General features: G+C 36.4%; 1 protein-coding gene across 2 annotated transcripts in view; it reads right to left on the reverse strand.

The window, feature by feature from the left end:
- Positions 1–25,177, reverse strand: part of LOC120416801 (uncharacterized) — a 35,275-nt gene extending 10,098 nt beyond the window's left edge. Inside the window, exons 1-5 of one of the 2 annotated variants that reach the window (XM_052708883.1) lie at positions 24,936–25,177; positions 23,826–24,190; positions 14,505–14,637; positions 14,269–14,438; positions 13,299–14,207 (exon numbers count right to left, since the gene is read on the reverse strand). In XM_052708883.1, the coding sequence (XP_052564843.1) occupies positions 13,299–14,207; positions 14,269–14,438; positions 14,505–14,637; positions 23,826–23,970 (1,357 nt within the window). In that variant the 5' untranslated portion in view covers positions 23,971–24,190; positions 24,936–25,177. Of the gene's footprint in view, positions 1–13,298; positions 14,208–14,268; positions 14,439–14,504; positions 14,638–23,825; positions 24,191–24,865 lie in introns of both variants that reach the window. The other variant, XM_039578678.2, reaches the window with a different exon arrangement.
- Positions 25,178–25,280: the final 103 nt, after the last annotated feature.

The following is a 25,280-nucleotide window of genomic DNA, read 5'->3' on the forward strand; positions in this document are numbered from 1 at the left end:
CCTACAATAATAAATAAGTTGCTTCAGATATCAGGTTTATCTAAAGTAAATAAACGTAGTAATTTGAATTGAATAAAATCGAATCAGGCTCTTTTATGTTTTTTTTTTACAATTTTTTTTTTCGAATCAATGGTACCAAAAAGCTAGAAAACTTAGGGTGTTTCCGGGATAAGACACAGATTCCCCGGGAAACGGGACCTATTTTGTAAGGGAAAACTCAAGGAAAACTCGGGAATTCTCGTTTTTCTCCCGAGATGGGAAATTGAACACTCAAGTTTAGACCAATATTTATGATTTGTTAGAACTCTTTCGGATTCAGTCCTGAGTTAGATTCAAAAATTCGACTTATACCAAATTATAACAGATACCAGATAACATTTTGGAAATATGGCTAGGACTAAATTTTTTAAACCGTTTTTCTTCGATTGTGGACAAATTTCTACTTTTGTGTAATTTACCATGTTGGGATCCATGTCTGGTTTGCATAACTCTGTTACCTTTGGCATCTTCCACAATTATAATCGTCGATCGAACTGCCACCACCGACAGCAAAATTAAATGCACAAATTGAAGTGGTAATTTCTTCCTAAACTTCATGATCACAGTCTTTTAAAACACTTTTGCCAAATATTCCACTTTTCGTCACACTAGCATCTTCCGCAGAACGTCACAGCACATCACCAAACAGCATACTAAATCCAGAACGCGGTCGTAAATCCAATTTGTCCCATGAGTAACCACCACATTCATTGACCGAAAGGGCTTGGCGGCTTATCTGCGATCACAGCCCATCATCATCGTCAACGTCAATGAATTGCACAAAAACATGATCTCATAATTTCCCGATTGTGCACAAACTCTAATCACAGTAGGCTAGTAGGGCTAGCTGACACACACACACGCCGATTAAGGGGACACTAACTTCATTGTTGGAATTTGTAACGTTTTTTTTTGCGTTCCAATTTTGCACTTGAACTAAATTGCTGTTAGAAGCTCGTTTTTTTTCGTTCGCGGAAACTAATTAGTAGATTGTTCACACATTGACTGCGATGTTCTAGGGAACTTATCCCAGCTAGTAAGTCCTAACACGTGTTCCCCGTAACGGACCCGCGGCGCGACTGAAAGTGCCAAAATGCCCGCTTATTACTTTTATACTACTTGTCTCAATCTCAAGGTGGAAGCTGCGAGGGGAGCTTCTTTTTTTGCGTGAGGACACTCTTCTGGCAAACCAACTTCTGGGGACGGTCCGTAACGGTTTAATTTCGGGCCCGTCGCCAGCAGTTCTAGTAAGCGTTTTGCGAACTAATGCCGCGAAAAATCATCGCAGCATGCCAAATCGACGTGGAGCGGGCGCGTCCCCCCACCACCCAAAACCGAGTTTTTCCTCTCATTTTCTCTCTTACTTACGTTCGTTCTCTCGCGGTTTGATTTGGGTAGATTTTCCCACCGTAGTGTTTTCTACTTTATTTTCCGTTTCAAGCGTTTAAATGCATGATGAATATCCGCTTTGCTGGACCACACATATTGTTTGAATGTTTAGTTTATAGTTTAGTGTTAATTTGTGCTTTTGTTTCAAATTTGGCGTGTTTGCGCCGTTTGAAGGTTCTCTGTGCGTTTCGGGTGTGAATTTAGGGGTCAATTAATTGAGTCGAGCGGTGGGGGCGTCAATTGAGTTACAGTCATGCCTCGGTTTAGCACCGCATATGGGGGATGCAAAACCGAGGCGTGCATAACCGAGGCACAGAGCTTATGGGATTTTGGTTATATGGGAGACATTGGCTTTAATCGTACGAAAAATCATGCAAACATCAAAAAATTATAGTGTTTTGGAATCGGGATAATGCCAGATATCCATTAAAATTATTTTTTCATGAAAATTTTCACAAAAACACGTATTTTACCTGTATTTCGAAAATGCATTTTTTTTTCTCTAAAAAAACCAAAAATATATTGTTATTGCAAAGGGGAATCAAATGATCAGGTTTTTTCATACATTTTGGATGTGATAACAACATTTTTAGAAAATACTCCAAATTTTCACAAAACTACGTCATTTCGAAAAAAGACTCAAAATTTCAATTTTTATAATATGGGTATCAAACGATCGGGTTTTTTCATACATTTCGAATGTTATAAAAATATTTTTTGAAAAATACTCAAAATTTTCACAAAACTACGCATTTTCGAAAAAATACTCAAAATTTCCGTTTTTACAATATGGGTATCAAACGATCGGGATTTTTTCATAAATTTCGAATGTTATAACAACATTTTTTGAAAATACTCAAAATTTTCACAAAACTACGTATTTTCGAAAAAAAATACTCAAAATTTCCGTTTTTACAATGTGGGTGTTAAACGACCAGGATTTTATCATACATTTTGAATGTAATAACAATATTTTTTTTAAATACAATTTTTTTTACAAAACTACGTATTTTCGAAAAAAATACTCAAAATTTCCGTTTTTACAATGTGGGTATCAAACGATCGGGATTTTTCATACATTTCAAAAGTTATTTGTTAATGAAAATAGTCAAAATTTTCACAAAACTACGTATTTTTGAAAAAAATTGATTTGATTATTTGATACCCTTAATGTAAAAACTGAAATTTTGAAAAATTTTACAAAAGTACGTAGTTTTGTGAAAATTTTTAGTATTTTCAAAAAATATTGTTATTACATTCGAAATGTATCCTAAAATCCCGATCGTTTGATACCCACTTTGTAAAAACGGAAATTTTGAGTATTTTTTTTCGAAAATACGTAGTTTTGTGATTTTTTTTAGTATTTTCAAAAAATATTGTTATTACATTCGAAATGTATGAAAAAATCCCGATCGTTTGATACCCATATTGTAAAAAATGAAATTTTGAGTATTTTTTTTTTCAAAAAAACGTAGTTTCGTGAAAATTTTGAGTGTTTTCAAAAAATGTTGTTATTACATCCGAAATGTATGAAAAAAACCTGATCATTTGATACCCATATTGCAATAACAATATATTTTTGGATTCTTTAGAGAAAAAAAAAATGCATTTTCGAAATACAGGAAAAATATGTATTTTTGTGAATTTTTTCATGAAATAATAATTTTAATGGATAACTGACATCATCCCGATTCCAAAACACTATAATTTTTTGATGTTTGCATGATTTTTCATACGATTAAAGCGAATGTCTCCCATATATCCAAAATCCCATAAGCTCTGTGCTTCAGTTAAGCACTGGGCCGTGCTTAACCGAGGCAGCTGAACGGTGCAAAACCGGGACAGTGCAAAACCGAGGCGTGCAAAACCGAGGCATGACTGTATTTTATTTTGACTAGAAAATTTGCAAATGTCATTGGAATAGGTGGCGTTACTGCACAAAGTATTTTGCTAATTGGAAAATTGGTTGGAAAAGATTCGCATTTCTGGTTATAATACAAATGTGATCGCAGATTTGTTGAGCGTTTTTGTTTGAATGATTTTGAATTTTTCAAACATTACATTAGAAGATAAATGATAAAAAGTAGAGCTGATTTGAAATAATATTTTTTTTTATTAATTTGTAAAAACAATGTTTGATAACAACATCGTTTTTTTTTCGGAAAAATGATAAACGCTATCAAGAAAAAGTTTCAAATAAACTTAGATTTTTTAGTAAAATATGTTTTTCTAACACTCACAACTATACAATAAATCAATTTAACCAATAATTCCATAACATAAGTTCAGATTCAGACTGTCCACAAATCGATGCCTCTGTGCTCTCTTGTACTAAGCTTGCTAGTTTACCTATCTAGTTAGCCTAAGAGAGCACAGAGGCATCGAAATGTTAAAATACTATTTGTATTTTGTGATCTGGTTAATACTTTGTGAGGGCCTTCCCTGTGACCAAAAAGTCTATTTTGTATCATTTTTTCGCCCATACAAGGTCAAGGGTCCTTACATCTTTGGCATCTGTCTCTCAGAAATGATACCGTCATTTGGGGAAAATCGGGACACATGGGGCGAATTGAGACAGCTCTTTTAGCAATATTGCAGCTTAATATTTTGATATATTTGAGTGGTTTCGGTTAGAACAGATTCAGAGCAACAAAATTCTTTCATTTCAAAAATTGAAGCATTTAAGTGCTCAAAAACGTGGTGTACCTCTCCAGACTGTAGTCCCGGTTTACTTCAGTTCTAGAATAAATTTTCAAAACACTATGCAACTATGCACAACTATGAATCATGTTTTTCCTATGCAGATAGGACCTTTTGAAAATTTAATCATGAGTCGACGATACGTTAGTAATCGAAAATCTGTATCTTCTGGAAAAATCTTCTGATCGATGTTGTATCTTCGGCAAAGTTGTAGGTATTGCTGGGGACTATTAAGAAAAAATAGGCGTTTCGAAAAAATACCTATTTTTAAATTTACCAAAATGGTACGTAAATAATCGATAAAAATGGTACGTAAATAATCGGAAAGATACAGAATTTTGAAGGAATTTTCTGATCGGTTTGGTGTCTTCGGCAGGTTGTAGGTATTGATGAGGACTATTCAGAAAAAAAATTACACACGGAAAAAAATGCCATTTTTTTTAAATTAATTTTTATACACAAAAATTCAATTTCCTATGATCAAAGTTTTTAGATTTTTTATATGTTTTTATAAAAAAATCTGTTAAATACTTTTCGATTGCTAATTTGATTTACATTAAAACTGTTAAAAAAAGTTGAGTAAAGTTTCTATTTTGCAAAAAAAACAACTATTTTTTCCAAAAAATCGTTATTAAAACATATTAAAAATTTCAAATATTAAAAAACTAACTTAATCCACCTATGTGGTTGATGCCTTCCTTACTTTTTACCAACAATGGGTAATATGAGTGGTTTGGACACATATTTCAGCTATTTTTTATAGATCCAGAAAAATATGTACATAAATATCACTTAAGTGGTTATAACTCGAGACAGGGTTGCCAGATCTTCAATGTTGTGGACTCGTTGGAAAGGTTTAACCAACGATGGGTCGGATGATGGAACCGGACATCGTTTACATGCATATAAATGAGATCTGGATATATGTGAAAACACATTTTTATACATAACTTTTGAACTAGTTATCGAAACTTCAAACAATTCAATAGCGATGTATGGGACCCTAAACCAAGTCGAATGCAACCGGTTTGGTCAAATCGGTCCAGATAGTGCTGAGAAAACTTGGCAAGAATTTTGGGCACATACATACATACACACACACACACACACACACACACAGAGACATTTGTTCAGTTTTCGATTCTGAGTCGATAAGTATACATGAAGGTGTGTCTCTGAGCTCTCAATAAAAAAATTTAGAGCAGGATTATAGCCTTACCTTGGTGAGGCAGGCAAAAATATGGATTTTTGGAATTGAATTTCTGTAAAAAAATATCCGTGCTCCAATTTTTTTCTGAATAGTCCCCATCACTACATAAAACTTTGCCGAAGACACCAAACCGATTAGAAAATTCCTTCAAAAGAAATAGATTTTCGAATATTTATGTCCCATTTTTTTGTATGGACAGCTGCCGAAATTGTATGGAGTTTTGTATGGGTGAACCAATTGCAATGACATAAAATTGCTTCTTTGGTCATAGGAAAGGCCCACAAAAAATTGGAGCCAATTTATATAAAATAGAGGTAAAATCCATTTCCGATTTTAGTGGAGAATAGATCTATAGTAACATTTTAAATGCTTTAAAGCATAGATGTCCCTATTTAGTTCAGTTGTATGCATTAACGTATTATTCTTTCTTACAGCTTCTAGTTTCTTAAAAAAAGACAAATTACATTGTATTTTTTATGTTGAAGAAATATTTGTCAACACTAAGGGCATTGCCATTGGGGCGGCGAAATAAAAAAATACATGACAGGGTTTGAACATTTGATTGAAAAAAGTGTTTAAAAAAACTTACACCAGTCCAGTTGTATTGCAATCATTAATTTTCAAAATATTTAACAAAAAAAAAACAAATTATTCGCTCTACAGCATTGCATTGCCGTTCTCGATTGACGAGGCTCGCCTCGAAAAATGCCACAGGGACCTCCTGGGATCGAACCCAGGCCGACTGGGTGAGAGGCAACCACGCTTACCCCTATATACCACGGATCCCGGCAAAATATGTATGTATTAACGAAATTTTTTTACTGAACCAAAAACTGATTTACTGTAATTAAAGAAGAATCCGCTTTTTATGCCTATACACATCTTAATTAGAGTAGATTTTGTAAAACTCAAAAAACCTACAAACAAATGAGGAAGCTTCCAGATCACTATCGGAAGCCGGTGGAGGTTAATTATTTTTCCGCTCGCGCCCAAACCCAACCCAAACCCGGCACCAGGCGGCCCAGAACCTTCGGTCCAACGCAACACCCCGTTGGAGGTCAGCCCGCGACGTTCTGACTGTATGTTTTGTTAGTTCTAATCCATCTCTTCACAACCGCAAACCCATCGTCAAATTAGCCAAATCATCAACCTGACAGCTTGAGTGCTGACGGATGAGTTGGTTGAAATTGTCTACAAAGTGTAATATTTTTTGCGACTCGTTCGTCACACCTCTGCGGTGATGAGTTTGTCTATTTGGAAGTGTTTGAACTCCGTCTTAATGACCCTAGCAAGATGCTCCCCCCATTTGTTGACACAAAGAAATAGACGTGTGGGCAGGAAGTTTGCCATTTTCCTGTGCCGAATGTCACGTAATAAAGAAATTAAGGGCCCAATTTATCATTAGGCAAAATTTGCGGGTTCGTCGCTCTCGCGCGTTGGTGTTCTTTTGTGTGTGTCTTCGAGGAACGATAGAAAGCAATTTGGCTTGAACCGAGTGCGGTGTAACAACAATGCAATGGACTTTCCTCCGCCGTGAAGATTTCGCAATCGCCAGCTGAGAGATGGCCGGCGATATGCAACGGAGGTGATGCGTTTCAGAATTGAGCCCTTTTTCGCGGGGGTTTCGAGCTGTGGAGACCTAAAGAGGTGGCTGTTATTTATATCCCGGGAGGGGTGATAATTTTACAGAGTTACATTGTGTTTTTGCCTTGCAAACTAGAAAATATAGTGTGATACTTACGTTGAACTTAATTGAGTTTCAATCAAAAGCAACTTCGAACCTAGTGCGACAAAAGAAAATGTTTAAATTGTTCCACTTTTGTTCTTTTTCTGAATGACTTCATTAAACACTGGCATATTTTATTCATTGCTCTTCCAGCCACATCCGTATGGGTTGATGTTTAGTGTTGGAGTGTTAAAGTTAGTGAGAACTCTCAGAACGAAGCTATTTTATTGTTCTGATCAACATACAAGTGCAATATACACGCATAAATTGCGTGCAGTATAGTCAAACAACAAGAAATCATTCTAACGTTGATGAGTCAGGGGAGTAGCAGTTTGGTTTGGACCACGATTTAAAAAAAATTCAACGTTATAATCTGGAGTTTTTTTTTAAAAAGGTCAAATAAACCAAATTTTCAGTTTTTGCTTTTTGAGTGTTTTAAATACCCCTGACTCAAGGCGGTTTCAAAAACACCCAAAAAGCAAAAACGGAAATTTGGTTTATGGGACCTTTTCAAAAAAAAAAAAACTCCAGAATGAGTTTCAAAAAATGTCAACCGATACATTTTGACAGTTCTTAAAACATTTAAAACAGCCGGGACCGTGGTGTAGGGGTAAGCGTGATTGCCTCTCACCCAGTCGGCCTGGGTTCGATCCCAGACGGTCCCGGTGGCATTTTTCGAGACGAGATTTGTCTGATCACGCCTTCCGTCGGAAGGGAAGTAAATGTTGGCCCCGGATTAACCTAAAAGGTTAGGTCGTTAGCTCAGTCCAGGTGTAGGAGTCGTCTCCCTGGGTCCTGTCTCGGTGGAGTCGCTGGTAGGCAGTTGGACTCACAATCCAAAGGTCATCAGTTCGAATCCCGGGGTGGATGGAAGCTAAGGTGTAAAAAGAGGTTTGCAATTGCCTCAACAATCAAGCCTTCGAACACCTAGTTTCGAGTAGGAATCTCGCAATCGAGAACGCCAAGGCAATGCTGTAGAGCGAATAATTTGATTTTTTAAAACATTTATTTTTGATTGGCAGTGCGAATAGGGTATAACCCTAACAACGCCTCTGGGAACAATCACCCACACTTGCTTGCCATGCTCACGAGAGTCAAGTGTGCAGTTGATTGACATATCAAAACATAGTAATGCTGTAGAGGAAGCAACTGCCAACAATATTGGAGAGGTGCAGAAGGGTGGTTAGCAGTGTGGTTCAAAGCATAAACTTCAGAGTGGAAGCAGAACAATTTCATTGCCATTACCCATTATAATTGGTCTCTTTTGAAGTGATGCACTGTTGTGCGATGACAAATGCTATATGTACCGGCCGGTTGATGTGACTGGCCTTCGCCAAACGGTTGAGGTGTAAAATGGGCTGCAACACGCAATCCACACTTGGGCGGTTAAACCTTTTGGGAAAGAGGAAAGGCTTTCGTGGTGGGTTGGTGGCTAAAAGTCGCTCAAATTAAGTGATCATTTGTTTGTTTGATGCAACAAATTGCACGTTTTAAAAGAAATATTAAACAGATCCAATCGGCGTTACGATCAGTACTGGTGGTGATGTTGAAACGATATGTTTTGATGATATCTCGTTTCACTCATCACGGTAGTAAATCCCCCAGAACATGTGTTCGTTTCTTTCGAGTACAAACGAAAAACAATGAGAGTGCTCGTAAATTCATCTTGAATCTCTCTATACAGGTACATTCTGAACACCATTCTCGGGGATTGTTGAACAAGTGGAAAATCTATCGCATTGTACATCTAACTGTTTAACAGAAGTGTTGATAGTGTTCATCACTTTTACGGTGAAGTGATTCGATTTATAGATGCAGAGTCTGGTTTTTGTAATGCACAAATACCACCCCAGTTCTTTACCCAAATAGATCATTTTTCCGGGTATTTCAGAGCCGAAACTAGAGATGAATTTGATTGAACAGGAGCTGGCGCTTGGGGTTTGAAGTCTAATTAACACTTAGACGCTCGGGTAGTCATTTTTACTCTATGTATTTTTTCTTAAAAATCTTATAACTTCTGGTAAAATAGATAAAATTTGATGCTTTCGGTTGGATTCAGATTAGTCTAAATTTTTAACAGTCAGATGAGGGAACATATCCAGAGTTTTTTTTTGAAAAGGTCCTATAAGCTATTGTCTTTCATATGTTTATAGGACCTAATCAAAAAAAAGTCGAGATATGGTCAAATTTTACCAAAATTATTCCGGATTCCTATGAGACACCTGCATCTACATACTTATCGACAGAACAATGCCTGAAATGATACAGAACTCCAAAGCATCATTCTAATACATGATCCTGTAAAAATAAATGACATGGTCAAGGCACCGGAGCCGGTTCCACCAATCGACATCAGCTTAGTGCACCGTTTCCGTTTGGAACCTGTTCCGGTGCCCTGAAGGACTTGACCATGTCATTTATTTTTACAGAATGATGTATTACGATGATGCCTCTAAGTTTTGGCAATTTTGTGGAAACGTTTTTGTTATATTGACCAAAAACCTCTTTCCCCCTTCTGACAGTTAAAAACAAAGGCAAATTCGGATCTTTTGCAACCGTTACATACCATTTGGTCAGTTCTACCAAAAGTTAAATGATTTTAAGAAAAAACTAACTTTATCCACCTATTGTGTTTACGCCTTTCTCACTCTTTACCAACAATGGGGGTATGATGTGTTTGGATACAAATTTCATATATATTTTTTAAGATCCGAAATAATAATTACAGAAATATCACTAAAGTGATCACTATTTGAGACAGGAATGCCAGTTCTTCAAACTTTTAGACACGTTAGAAAGTTCTTTCTATTACTTACAATGGGTCGAATAATGGATCCGGATATAGTTTCCATACATTTAAGTGACCATATCTCAAGACAGGGTTGCCAGATATTAAAACTGTATGTGGGTCATTCCAGGTCAACTGAGTACACTTTTGGCCTCGACCTTCACCGATTTGGACCAAACTTGGAGGGAACGTTTATCTATCGATAGTTAACAGAAATTCCAAGTTTGGTGCTGATTGGACCATCCCTCTATTTTTGGCACCGCCCTCTTTTTTGACGATTTTCTAAAAAACTTTTTTTTTCTTTTAATCATAACTTTGCAACTATTTGAGCAAAATACTTTCTACAGGTTGCATTTTATAGAAAATTGTCCAAGGAATTTGATAAAAATAAAAGTTTAACCCTTAAATGCCCACTAATATTATATTTTAACGTTTTAAGTATAAAAATTCAGTTTTGACCAATTGATTATATTTTTATTTTTTTTATTTTATCGCCATCGTGTTCCCCGGACAATTTTACAAAATAATCAATGTAGACTTCAAACTAAAATGAACTATTGACGAGATACAGTGATTTTACTGAAAAAAGTTTGATTTTGCGCAGCACTCGGAAGTTCATGGTGTACTTTTCAACAAAAAGGAATGAATCTCGCATAATTCGGTTTTTATATGTGAGAAACTTATTTCGGATTTGAATTCATAGGACAGAGTGCAGTGCAAAATCAAACTTTTTTCAGTAAAATCACTGTATCTCGTCAATAGTTCATTTTAGTTTGAAGTCTACATTGATTATTATGTAAAATTGTCCGGGGAACACGATGGCGATAAAATAAAAAAAATAAAAATATAATCAATTGGTCAAAACTGAATTTTTATACTTAAAACGTTAAAATATAATATTAGTGGGCATTTAAGGGTTAAAATTTTATTTTTATCGAATTCCTTGGACAATTTTCTATAAAATGCAACCTGTAGAAAGTGTTTTGCTCAAATAGTTGCAAAGTTATAATTAAAAAAAAAAAGTTTTTTTAGAAAATCGCCTAAAAAGAGGGTGGTGCCAAAAATAGAGGGATGGTCCAATCAGCACCAAACTTGGGATTTCTGTTAACTATCGATAGATAAACGTTCCCTCCAAGTTTGGTCCAAATCGGTGAAGGTCGAGGCCAAAAGTGTACTCAGTTGACCTGGAATGACCCATGTTTCATTGGAAAGGTTTTTTTTTATTATCTATCCAATAATGAGTCGCATGGTTATTCCGGACATTGTTTTGATCAAAATTACTGAGATCCGTTGTCAAAAAAGCTTGAAAAGTGGCCATATCTCGAGACAGAGTTGCCAGATCTTAGAAAAAAACTATAACGATCGATGGGACACCGAACCGGATCAAATGAAACTTCCAGAGCTAAAATAGGACCAGCCAGTGCTGAGAAACCTTGGCAAGAATTTTGACTATAAATTCTATAAAATCTTCAGAGGGAACAAATCGCTTCGATGTCTTCAGCAAAGTTGATTTCTGGAACGCCAACTAACGTCGTGCTTTGAATTCCCGAACGCTTTGAAAACCGGACATCTCATCTTGTTTTATCAATTATTTGTTCCTGCTTTCCCATAAAAATTATTAAAACTGTGTTGTTTGATAAATTATAACATCAACTTTCATTTCAAATTTATTAGGAAGCTGTAGTCAATGCTAATTGCAATTGAAGATAAAATAAAATAAATGTGATTAAAATGCATTATGAGCCACGGAAAAGCAAAACAGAAAATTATAATTTTGAATTCTTTAAACTCTAGCAAATTGTTATGGGAATTAATTTCTAAATTTAGAAATCAAGCGTAACTTTTGAAAAGGTCTAGAATTTGATAATTTTCCTCATTTTATATTTGAAAGAATGTTTTAAAATTTTGAAATTATTTTTATTTAAAAATTCCGAAAATGTTTCAAATGTAAAATTTTTAACATTGGAAATCAAACTGAAAGATTTCGATTTATTGTCAGCTGAAAATTACAGGCTAAATCAGATTGTTTTGTGAGGCTGTATCTCAGAAACTAACTGCCCCAATTTCAAAGTCTCAGAAACAAACTTGTAGGAAATTTTCTCAGCTTTAAAGGATTTTCTTCATAAAATATTTTTTTTTAACTAAAAATGTTGAAATTTTCGAAAACTATAACCTTAAGTAACATGGAGTTCTAGTTACTTATGGTTTTAACAGTGCTGTTTATCAAAAAATCTGTAAAGTACTTTTCGATTGCAAATAAATCAAATTCATTGCTTCTTAAAATATTTTTTACCGCTGTTTCGATATTATTATTTGGTATAGGCTGGCAAAATTGTAATTGGAAAAACTAATGATGCAAAATTGCTTCTTTTGAATCGCAATCAAAAAATGCGTAATAATTTGAGGAAATCTCAGTAACAACTTTAAAGCAATGTTTGAATATTTGAATGTATTTTGTACTATTCGATGATTTGTGCAATATCACATTTAAAATATTTTCAAGACGTTAGTTAGCTGCATTTTCCTAAAATTTTATATTGAAAAGCGATTTTTTTCTCTGGCTATCTGATAAAAACTACATTAACTAACTGTATGTTATAAATGGCGGGAAGCCTTGTGCCTTATTTCTTATAATAATATTATTTTTAATAATAAGCTAGCTGTTTATGCTAAATCAGATGCATTTCCAATCAAAACAGAGTCATGACCGTAAATTATGTTGAGTTTCTGCCAGTTTAGCACAAAGTTCAATTCTGCCCCGTCATGATGTTTTCTAGCACCTACTTAACATCAATTCGCACTGCATCCCAAATCAACTACCATCAACGACGAAGGCGCGCTAGTGACCTGGTCGGTCAATAGCCAGAACGGTTCTTCGCCTAAAACAACCTGCCAGGCCAGCGCAGTCTGTCAATTTGAGCATACATGAGCAGTACAGCAAAACATACATTCTGACATTGAAATTGACAGCTGTATTCAATGGGTTGTGTGGGTATGGTTCGATGCATCAACACCCCGGGCTAGAACGTTGAGTTGGTTGTCATTCAGTGTCGACCCATTGAAGTCCACGCTCTGGCTGATGCGCCGGTTGGTTCGTTGGTTGGTGATGCGTGCACTTTTCACCTGTACCGTACTGTGTGGTAGGGCTTAATTACCCACCTGGAACCACAACCGCAACAACACCCCACAAAGGTAGCGTTCTATACGATTCTAACCTCAAATGGTGTTTTGCGTGGTGAGGTGACGCAATAAATTCTCTGCGACGCGTGTAAATTCGATTATAAACACTATCATTAGCGTGGACGAGTGCGATTGTGCGACTGGAAAGTACAGTCGATCGTTGTATAGCGAATGTTGACATTTGGGGTACTCTCGACCGATCGTACTGTCTATGGGAAGACTGTACCGAACACGTGGGGGCTGATGATTACGAAATAAGTACTCACGTCGCTGGAATGTCGTCGGATGTAGGTCATGCTTGTCCTCGGTGACTTTGTAGCCGTCTCCGATGCCACTACCCGTTGCGGAAGGTCCCGAAGGATGTGGCTGTGGAGGGGCAGGTCTCGTAATACCGTATCCCGAAGAGCTTGGTCCTGATCCGGATCCTGAGGGGCGCATGGGACCTCCACCTCCGTAGCCGGATGGTTTGCTGTCCGGAGGAGGTCGTTGAGGTCCAGTTCCGCCGTAGCCCGTAATGGTATTGTCCACCGGTTTCATGTTACCAGTTGGTGCCGAGGGTCCCGAGGGTCTTCCAAAGTATCCGGCGTATTCCGGTCGTAGATAGTTACCGTCCAGCGTGGGGACGTTTTGGGCGTAGATCTCCGGTAGTCGTTCGTTACTGTTTGGCATTGGGTAGTTGGTTTCGTACAACATTGGGTACTGATAGGGATGGTTACCCGGCCGGGATGGACCCGATGCAATGGGATACTGAGGTCGTAGATCAAGTGGGTACTTTGTAGGTGCTTCACCAGGCATCGTTCCCGTTGGTTGTTTGGATATCGAAGGTCCCGATGCCGTACTGGTGGGTGGTGAGTAGTGTCCTGTCAACGTTGACGAGGTCTGATCCTTTGTGGTGTAGTACTCCTCACCGGGAGCGGTAGTCTCTGGGATCGTTTCTCCTGTGGACTGGCCGTAGGTGGTTCCGACACTGGTCGAGAACGTCCCCGGGTACTCGCTGGTTGGTCTTGGGTCCGTAAAACCATTCGTCGTGGAGATTGGTTCCCCCGTTGCAGTCGTTCCAGCCGGTGTGAATATCGGTGGACCAGGTCGATCGACCGGCCCCGACGGAGGAAACGAAGACGTTGGTCGTTGAGTTCCTCCCGGGGGCAGTTCGCTGGCTGGAAAGTTACCCAATCCTAAAATCAAAAGGCAAAAATTAGCTTTATATCTTAAATGTATTTTTTGAAAAGTACTTACCCCCAGGTCGTGGCGGAGGATTGGACGGCCCACCCGACTCTAAAAAACAGTTGTACTTGCGGGAGTAGAGATCAAAGTCGGGATCGAAGATGGTGCCCATGGGGCGTGAGTTGGTCGCGTCGATAATGGTTGCCGATAGCTGGCAGGTGCCGTTACCTCGGCCGGAGATGCTGGAATAGATAAAAAGTCAGTTGAATTGTTTTTTTTTTTTCAATTTAGATATGGATTGATCTTACCCAAATGAGAACGTTTGGCATTCCTTGTCGTTGAGGCAGAGTGTTTCGCAAATCTTCAGTGAGTTGGTATCCGAATTTCGGAAGGTTTTCTCGAAGGGCAGCATGGCGCCCAGGGCTATCCGCTCGAAGCAATCTAGTGGAAAGTGAAAAGGGTATAGAATTTTAGAATCTTTTTTTTTACAATAATTTTAGAGTTTATTGTCCAATGACGAGAAATTCCAGTCCAAAACAGGATTTTTTGGTACTTTTTTTTTCACTCTTTTCGATTTTAATTAAACTTTGTAGACATGTTATCCTACACTCCTATAAGCCATTTTTGTGTATATGGAGCCAGTTGCACTCGATTATGACATTTGAGAAGGACGTAAGTGTTTTAAATATGTTTCGTATTTCTATTCTAAATATTGCTGTACAGTTCAGACTTGATTATCCGAAGATTTGTATGAGACTTCGGATAATCGAATCACGAACAAAAACTTTTTTTCATTTTTTTATTCCCTTGCTTTTAACATCAAATTCGAGTTCTGCAACCCCATTTTAGCCAAATTTGAATGGTTGATTGCCTATAAAATTAATAAGTGCATTTTTTTTTAATATTTCATCACCGCCATTTTGGCTGACATCTTGGATTTTAAAAATCTAAATCACTTTAGAGTATAAGTAACATTTTTTTCCAGAAGTTCTACAAAAGCTCTTCTAGATAGCTACAGCATAGCAGTTTGGACCGCGGTAGGATAAAACTTTCTTCAAGTACTCTTCCAAACTCCTGAAGAAGTTTTGAAGAGAATTTTATCCTACCGCGGTCCAAACTGCTATGCTGTAGCTATCTTGATGAGCTCTTGTAGAACTCCTGGGAAAAAATGTTACTTGGATAGTTTAGGGATCATACTAAAGCTCAACAATAAAAAAAAGACAACGAAACAATTTTTTTCACGGTTCGACTATCCGAATTAAATTTTTACCAAGGCCTTCGGATAATCGAGTCTGGACTGTATCTCGAAGCAGTATCAAAAAGTGGTCAAAACAATGTTGTCATGTAGAAAACTTTACGGGCTTTCTAAAAAAATACATTGAAAAAAAAGAACACGCCACTTTTTTGAGATTTTCCGATTTTAAAATTTGAAAGTCAAATTTGAAGGTGTGGAAAACTAGATTTGTTCTATATAAAAACCGACTGTAAAAAGGATTATTTTCTTCCTTCTTGAATGTTATTTTTCATCAAGATAGGTGACAAAAAAAATCAAAAACAGTATCAAAAAGTTTTATTTTTCGAAACAAGTGCGTAAAATTGCACTCAAATGCAAGGGGTTTCCAGCATCGTGTCAGACTGGTCACTAATCCGGAATTACTTGGAATTTGAGCAAGTAATTCTGTAATTCCGGATTTACTGAGTAATTCCAGAGTAATCCTGGTAATTCCTAATAATCCCAGTAATCCTGGTAATTCCATGATTCTTGTTTGTGAAAACAAACTTCAGAAAATAATAAAATAATAAAAAATAACTGTTAAAAAGATAATTTCGATAAACCTTTTATAATTCCTTATTGCCTATAAATTTTCATGTATGAAACCAAAGTTACAGCTAGTACGGGATCATTCGGATTTTGAGTAAGTAATTCAGTAATTCCAGAATTATTCCGCAATTCTGCAGTAATTCCTATAATTCTGGAATTACCTAGTAATTCCGTAGTAATTCGAGTAATTCCATAGTTACTCAGTAATTCGTGTATTTCCCATTAACTCAAGTAACTACTAGTAATTCTTTAAAGGTAAATCGGCAGAATGCATTTTGCTTTTCCTTGATGCTTTTTATGGTTGTAAGAAGTACAGAGCGGATTCGAAATGTCCCCCAATTTGGATGCTCTCTAATTCAAATGTATTCGGATGAAAAACACTCAAACGTCAAAATCAGTTGTCAAACTGACGTTGATGTTTACCACATTATTCGATGATTTCCAAGTAGGGCGTCCAATTTTCCCGGGTTTTGAGTTTACCGGAAAACGGAAAAAATATATTTTTTATTCCGGGAAATTTTTGAAAACGTCGTAAAATCTATGTTTTCTTTATATTAGTTATGTTTTTTAAAATCAAACTACTAGCTCAATACTATTAAAATTAATCTAAACAGGGATAGCACACCAAAATCAGTTTTCAAAATGATGTTGATATTTACCCACTTGTTCGAGGATTTCCAAGCAGGACGTCTAATTTTCCCAGGTTTTGAGTTTCCCGGAAAACGGGATAAATATTTATTTATTCCCGGGAAGTTTTTAGTTTTTGAAAAAGTAATAAAATCTATGTTTTCTTTATATTTGTTATGTTTTTCAAGCTTTAAATTTATAGAATTAGCTCAATACTATTAATATCAATCTAAACAAGGATAGCAGTTTTTAGATAGCTTAACATTCCAACGCCCAAGGCTCCAAAAAGTTGGAACGGTAACTTCAACTCACTGGTTCTCGGGCATAACTCAACCAATCAAGATGATTCTTCTTTCCAGTGATTTGTAAGAATGTCTAGATGATCCTTAAATTGTGCAGAACTTAATTCGATCAAATCTGTAATTTTTGCGATCAAAAACATCGTTCCAACTTTTTTTTTCGCATGTAAAAAAAAATCGCAAAAAATTCCGCGGCGGCAGTCGTTTTAAAAAAGGTAGAACGATGTTTTTGATCGCAAAAATTACAGATTTGATCGAATTAAGTTCTGCACAATTTTAGGATCATCTAGACATTCTTACAAATCACTGGAAACAAGAATCGTCCCGATTGGTTGAGTAATGCCCGAGAACCAGTGAGTTGAAGTTACTGTTCCTCCTTTTTTGGGAGGCTTGGGCGTCTGTGTAAGTTGGACATGCGTTGGACGTTCCAGTGTTAAACAATTTTTTGCTGTTCTCTGTTGTGCTTTGAATTTTATATGCACCACATTTCTAATTCAAATTAAATAAGTATCTTATAAATATTTATTTTTGAAGCTTGAAAATTGGTTTAAGATGTCTTAAAACAAAAATGACAGCAAATAAAATGGTACCAATTTATGTAAAATTTTAGAAAAGTTTAAACATATTAATTGTACGAAACGAAACTATTGGCACTACGCCCCCCGGGGCATGGCCTTCCTCTAACGTGGGATTTCTGCTCCAGCGCCTCTGACGAGACAGGAGAAACCGGGACCGACGTTTTACTTCACCATCCGATAGAAGCTCAGTGGATAAGGCGGGAATCGAACCCGCGTCTCATAGCATCATCGGGATCGGCAGCCGAAGCCGCTACCCCTGCGCCACGAGACCTCATATTAATTGTAATACTAATGTAATTTCCAGGCCAAATTATGATTTTTGTTTAATTTCGGAAATTCCCCGTACAACATATAAAAATCCCGGGAATTTTGTGCCGGAAATTCCCGGGATGGACGTACTATTGCTAAGCACGTGGTTTTGTGCATTTGACAGCTGTCATTCGATCCAATTCTCAATATGCTGGAAGCTAGGCAGTAATTCCAAGTTATTTTTATAAATTTGAGCAATTCTGCGTGGTTTCTGGAAATCCCAAGTAATTCTGGGAAATCAATATTGCCAGTAATCCTGGTAATTCCATTTAGACTGGTCAGTAATCCTTGATGCTGGAAACCCCTTGCTCAAATGGATGCCAAAAAGTACTTTTAAGTTTTATTTTAACATTAAAATAAGGGCCTTTTTGTCATTCGAGAATCACAGTAAATCTACGTAGTTTCACAACTGAATTGCAAAAAAATAACATTTATAAAAATGATTTAGTGAAAACTAACAAAAAACAATTTCTAATATGTGTCTAATAACAGTATTTGTTTAGTAACTGGGCCTAATAACAAAGCAAAAGAAATTAGAGTTCAGTGGATGCAAACAAATATTTCATTAAAAAAAAAATTGCTTGTGCTTGGAGAGATTTAGCTATGTCATGCTTTAAGTCCAGTTACCGAACAAGTACTGTAGTTGGGTAATTCTCCACCAACTCACACGAACTCGGAAAAAGTTGCCCTGACCCCTCTTCGATTTTCGTGAAACTTTGCTCTAAGGGGTTATTTTGGTCCCTGATCGCGAATCCGAGGTCCATTTTTTGATATCTCGTGACGGTGCGGCGGTACGACTCCTTTCATTTTTCTGGTTTTTTACTAAGACACGGTTATTTCAGATTCGAAAAGTACATTAAATTTTCCATAAAATTAAATGTCTCACGATTTTTGACAGTTGAGTAACGGGAAATGGCAGCGATTTTCAAACTATTTTTTAACTTTTTTTGATGAAAAATACGTTTTTTTTCGGAATTTTGAGTACGCCATCAAATCGAGCGTCTAATTTTACACAAAAGTCCCTTTGACACCAAATTTCTATCTCTTCACGGTTGCGAGCTACAAATCACTGAAAATCGTGTCTTGGTAAAAAACCAGAAAAATGAAAGAGTCGTACCGCCCCACCGTCACGAAATATCGAAAAATGGACCTCGGATTCGTGATCAGGAACCATAATAACCCCTTAGAGCAAAGTTTCACGCAAATCGAAGAGGGGTCGGGGCAACTGCTGTGTGAGTTGGCGGAGAATGACCCAGTTATAAAACGCAGAAAAGAAAATTAGGCTTTTGTAAATTTTCTTAATTTTTTGACAAAAAATTTGATAAAAAAAGAAAATTTGAATTGCAACATTTTTTTGTGGTAAAATGCCCCCATTCACAGTTATCGGCAATATTGTTTGCAAATGTTCTAAATGTGTTGAAATAAATACAATTTGTAAATGTAAATGTAAATAAAATTTTTATGAAGGAGAAGAACCCTGATTATTTTTGAGTTGCTCAGATTTCTTAAAATTTGGCAATGTTTTAGCCAGATAACTGGAACACCATATTTCTTTTGTAAAAAAACGCACAGAAATAATCTCATCTAGAATAAGTTGAGGCACAAAACTTACAAAAATTATCTCTTTTAGGGTTTTGGTCAAAACAAATATAAGTATTTGGGCGATATTTGAGGGTTGAAATATGCTTCTATAGTATTTTAAACCGAATTCAGCTCATTTTATTTCTGGTAACTATCGATTGATGAACGTTTCCTTCATGGCGGAGAATGACCTATTTTTTTTCTGAATACGACGATGAATTAAACATTTGACATAAAAAAAAGGTTTTCTCAAATCTGTGACCTCTAATATAATCTTAACCTTTGGAGTTGTAGTGAACATAACTTTAATTTTTGTAAAAGAAAATATTTCATCAACGCAGATATAATGGACTTTAGTTTATGGAATTGCATGCACTCAAATACAATTTATTAATTTCAAATGTTTATTGATTCTACTAATTTATACTTGTTCAAATTTTGGTTGCGAAAATTGAAAATCGAGTTCGTCGCTGTTTGTTGTTTGTTGTCTTTTAATGATTACTCTACATATAGGCCATAGTTATTGTTTTGTTTTCTTAATGGTTTTCAAGTAACAATATTCTATTTCAGAGTAAAATTAAAATGTTGCAATAATTGTCACACCTTGCCAAAGTAATTAAAAGCTCAATTGAACCGTAATCCACAGTTTGTCCCAGTGACACCGAAACGCTTCAGACAGTGACGTAAAAGTGCCAAATCAAACTCAATAGTTCACCACCCAGCAGCAGAAGATGCAGGTCGCGTGCAAGAATTTCGCGTAATTTCCCTCCCAGAAGGCGTCGTCGTCGTCGTCGCGACGTCTAACATTCCGAGATGCGCAACGATGCACCACCTCGCGTGCAACTCTCTCGCTGCACTATTATGCAATTTTCGTCATCGACCACCACATTGGGCTGCAAATGCGATGGAATTGTTTGTCTATATAAACGTGGATTAAACAATTGTTCTGCTACCGGTTAAGTTATGGTACAGTGGCAGTGATGGGGGAGGAAAAATGGGGTGGCTTCGGGGGCGGATGTTTGCTATTATTTGCATATTGAAGATGCCTTCTGATGTTTGGTATGGATTGTGATGAAGAAAGGTGGGCCTGAACACGGGTTTTGCATAAATGAATTAAATTTTTATATGAAACAAAATTCATTATAATTTATTACTTTTGGTCACTCATTTTTTTTAGAACCAAGACCAAATTGTTTAGATTTTTAATAAGATACAAAAATATTGAACCCCACCGTATTGATGGATCACTATCGATCGTACAGTTTGTTGCATGGGACTGGGACTGCTGCTATGGTAGTGTAGATAAATAGGTTGCAGGTTCGAACCGACACGCCAATTCAAGAACTCTCCCATTCAAGTTAATGAAACAGAACCGCCAACGAGAGTTTGCCAGATTCAACTTTATTTGTGTTTGTGGGCGAAAGTGAGAGTGCCGTCGGCGTTTAGTCTGATACCTGCTACTAACAGATTGCACCATTTAATTTTTGACGGTTTCCATTTCGAGATCAGTGTTGTGGTAAATTGCGATGATAAATGATGATTGCGAATGGGGGGAATCTTATTTGGCATTTCAGATGAAAGTTTGGAGGGAAGTGTCGTGTTACCATAATTTTGGTATATTTCCTTTGCTCGTTTCGTGACATGACGTAAACAAACCGGAACGATTTGTGGAATGTTATTGACCCGGCTTCTTTATAATCATGCAAAAATCTCTTTTGAGTAATAACTTGTGTAATTCTTAATTAAGAGGGATTTTTCCAAGGTACTTCATAATTTCTTTGGAAATGAAAGTGCAGTCAATTAAACAATAAATTCTTGGGTTGATAATAAGATATGTAAGTTATTTTGAATATTTATGAAGTTTACACATTACATTACAGTACCACAAAAACTTTTATTAAAAAAATCTTTAAAACATAGTTTTATACAATAAATCTTTAAATTTAGTGATATCTTGTATTATTAATTTTAAAATTCAAAAGATCAAAAACAATATTAACCTCTTTTTGACTGTCAACCATGTAATAAAAATTAGCAATGGGTGCAAATAGCACTATTTTCATAATTCGAAAAAAAAAATCACAAATTCAATTCAATAGTGGCTATATCAAGGAAAGGTGCACCTTTTTAAATAACATTTGAAGTAGTTTTCGATTACAAATTTGATCCTGCATAAAAAAATGCTTCAATTGTTTTTTTCTTCTGAACATTTTTATAAATATAGTTTTAAAATGCATATTAGAAAAATTAATTGAATTAATAACTCGGATGCAAAATGGTGCCCCATTACATGATGCCTCTTTTAATCCCTTGGAACATATAAAAAAATCGTAAATCTAAAAAAACAGACTTTAGAATTTATTTTTGATTGTTTAAAAGTGAATATTGCAAATATTTTTCAAAGTTTATTCCCCCTCTCCCTTCAAAATTGGCCCAAAAAATCCGGGGGCAAAGCAATATTTTTTTAAAAAACTTCAAATTTCAATAGAAATTGAAGTCTAATCAACTGAAAACAATCTGAAATGCATTTTCGGCGTTCATAATCTTATTTAGCATAATTGAGCTTGTTTAAAAATATATTTTTTTTTTTTATGAAATTCTAATGTACCGCGTCGAAACAACTTTTTTTTCGTCAATACTTAGGTATTTCGGAAACTTATGATTGCAAATCAACTGGACAAGTGTATAATGCATTTAAAAAAATTGTTTCATTTAACGGTGCACATCAACCAGAGCTTTTGCACCAAGATTTTTATTACAGATATTTTAGTGTTTTCGAAACTACGGGAACTATTGATATAATTTTTTATTCATCCCCTAAAGTACTGTCTATTAAGCGATTTACAACAACAATTTGCCTATTTTTACAATCGGTTTGTTGCAGGATTTGGTCCGTAAGATTGGAAATTTTGGAATAAGAAGACAACAACTTCCTTGGTTGCTGTGCACCCTTAAATGTTGAAAATGTGCCTTTTATTTAACCCTCTACTGCCCAAAATTTTTTTTTCGAAAATATTTATTTTTCCCGTGTTTAGGAGGTCACTTTGAGCAACTTTTGTTCTACGAAAAACTTTACTTCTCTTGTTTTATGTTTTTCTTGTTTTATTTTTAGTATTTTAATTTGCATTTATCTTGTTTAGTTTATGTTTGTTTTTGGTAGTATTTGGCCTATTCTGCCTCCTAATATAATTACATTTTGCCTATCTAATTTCTTCACGTTTTTACAGTCACTTTTTTCAATTTTTTGCATGTTTTTCACATTTTTTGCTATAGAATGGCACCATCATCATTTAAATTGCAAAAAATACGTAGAGGCATAGTCTGGGACACTACAAAAATTACTGCATACTTCTTTTTACTGAAAATATAGAAAATGTTACTAAAAAACACAGCCAAAGTTGACCCCTGAAAAATTACATTTTTAAAAACATTTGCAAAGTCACATAAAGATGCCAAACTGTTAAATTGTGTTAATCTACGCTCCACGTGGTTTATGGAAAATGGAATAATTTTTTAAGGGTTAACTTTGGCTGTGTTTTTTACTAATATTTTTTATATTTTTAAGTAAAAAAGAGTATGCAGTAAGTCTATAGCTAAAAATGTGAAATACAAGCAAAAAAAAAAAACATGAAAAAATAGAAAAGTCACATGTAATGATAGGAGGTGGTAGAGTAGGCCAAATACTACCAAAAGCAAACATGAACTAAACAAAATAAATTCAAATTAAAATACTAAAAATAAAACAAGAAAAACATAAAACAAGAGAAATAAAGTTTTTCATAGAACAAAAGTTGCTCAAAATGACCTCTTGAACAAGGGAAAGAAGGAAACTAGTGTCGAGTAGATCACGGAGATCACGGGATCACGGAAGGCGGGATCAGACAAATCTCGTCTCGAAAAATTCCACCAGGACCGTCTGGGATCGATCTCAGGCCGACTTTGTGAGAGACAACCACGAATACCCCTACACCACGGGTCCCGGCAACGAAGTATTATTTTTAGCAAAATAATGTCTATTTTTTTCTAAACATTGAGTAAAATGTGAATTTGTACCAGTATTTCATTGGTATAGGGGAAAAATTTAAACATTTTTTTGCTCACTTTTATTTGAGCTTTTTATTACTTTGAAACTGTCAAAAACACTTATGAAAGCTGTGAGTCATGATCAAAGTTATCAAATCTCAAATTTCTCCTAAGTTAAGATATCGATACCCGTGTGCTCTCTTGTACTATCTAGATAGGAATCCCAGCCAGCTTAGTACAAGAGAGCACATCGGCATCGATATACAAATTAAGCTTTCTCTGGAGAAACTCAAATTTGATTGCAGATACGATACATTGATGCACAGTTAATTGGAATTGATTACTATTGATATTGCTAATAAACATGTACAAACAACTGTCAATACTCACCATGCTGTGGTTGGACAAGCCGGTTGTCTATTTCGATGGACGCGACGCTGCCAGCAGAGATCACTACCATCACTATCATCAGCAGCAGTGGCATTAGCCCTGAACTAACGGTCCGGAAGTTGTATTTACACCTCACAATCTCCATTGCTCGTATTTTTTATTTGCTTTTTCTTCTTTTATTTGGTTTTGTTTTGCAAAATTAAGATTGCAATAAAATCTCACTAAACACACTAAAACATTCACCTTCAGGGTCTGGGCTAATTAAAAATCACTACCTTAACCTGCCCCCCGTCTCTTTTTAGCACAGCTTTCCTTTTCACTCTCCCAGGTGTTCTCGTTTTTTTTTATTTGTGTGATTGTGTTACCTAAATAACGAAAAAATAAAAATGTTGATTACTTCCTTTGGCCCGATTTCTTGGACAGTTTGTATTATCGCAAATTTCGCCACCGATCTTTCTCGAATTCCGCCGCGCGCGCCGGTTTGCTCGGTTTTAAGGGAGGAATTTCAAGCACTTTTGTGGTTCCGCGGCCGGCTTTTCGTTTTATCTGTCGAATGGGTGCTCACGCGGATGCTTTTGGCGGAAAAGGTCAAGCCCCCTAAAAGCTCAAACTCGAAAAAAAAACTACGAGACATCAACACAACAAGCGACGAACCTACCGCGAGACGAAATTCGCACCGTAATTGGACACGGAGAGAAAGCGTTCGGAAGACTGGTCGCGGATTTTCAGACTGGGACCATCATTATCATTTCGCGTTTGACGCGGTTCGACAGGTTCCGGGCGGCCCCGTTAGGATGATCGCGTTAGATTTGGCCGGTGGGCCGTTATTAGCCAAGGGTTGATGACCCCTGGCTTGGTGCGATCCTTCGTCTCTGTATCACCCCGTGCGTAATTACTAATTATCTCAGAAAAAAGTTTTCCTTCCAACAATTGCCAATTTGACAAATCCGCTACTGTCTTCGGTGCGATTTCACACAAGATCCAACCCTTACGATCAGATCTTCCCACGCGCACACACACCTGGATCAACCCACACACACCTCAATACCGTAAGATAATCTTCCGCGAAGATCCGTTGCAGAAAGAGCGCAGAGGAAGATCCCTAATTACTTCAATTTAGTTTCCACCACATCAAGAAGGCACTCTTGAACCGTTTGTCAGCCGTTGGCGCCGTAGTTGTGTAGCTTGAAGAACTAGCGACAGTCCCGGTGACATCGTTGAGCGGCCGTTGGCGTCAGGCTCCTCAGCGGCGAATTCGATCATAAATTCACTTCATTACACGTGAGCGTTGGCGTGCGCGGACATTGCACGCAATCGGCTTGGAGTTGTACGGGATAGTTCTTCTGGTGGGAATCTGTGGAAGTAATTTGAGATTTGAGAAAGTAACGTTAGAAGGAACTGTAATACTAATTAAATGCAGCATTTAAAGTGTAAAATATCTGCAGTAAACTATAT

The sequence above is a fragment of the Culex pipiens genome, chromosome 2 (genome assembly GCF_016801865.2).
Source record: "Culex pipiens pallens isolate TS chromosome 2, TS_CPP_V2, whole genome shotgun sequence".
In the NCBI taxonomy this organism is placed as follows: Eukaryota; Metazoa; Arthropoda; class Insecta; order Diptera; family Culicidae; genus Culex; species Culex pipiens.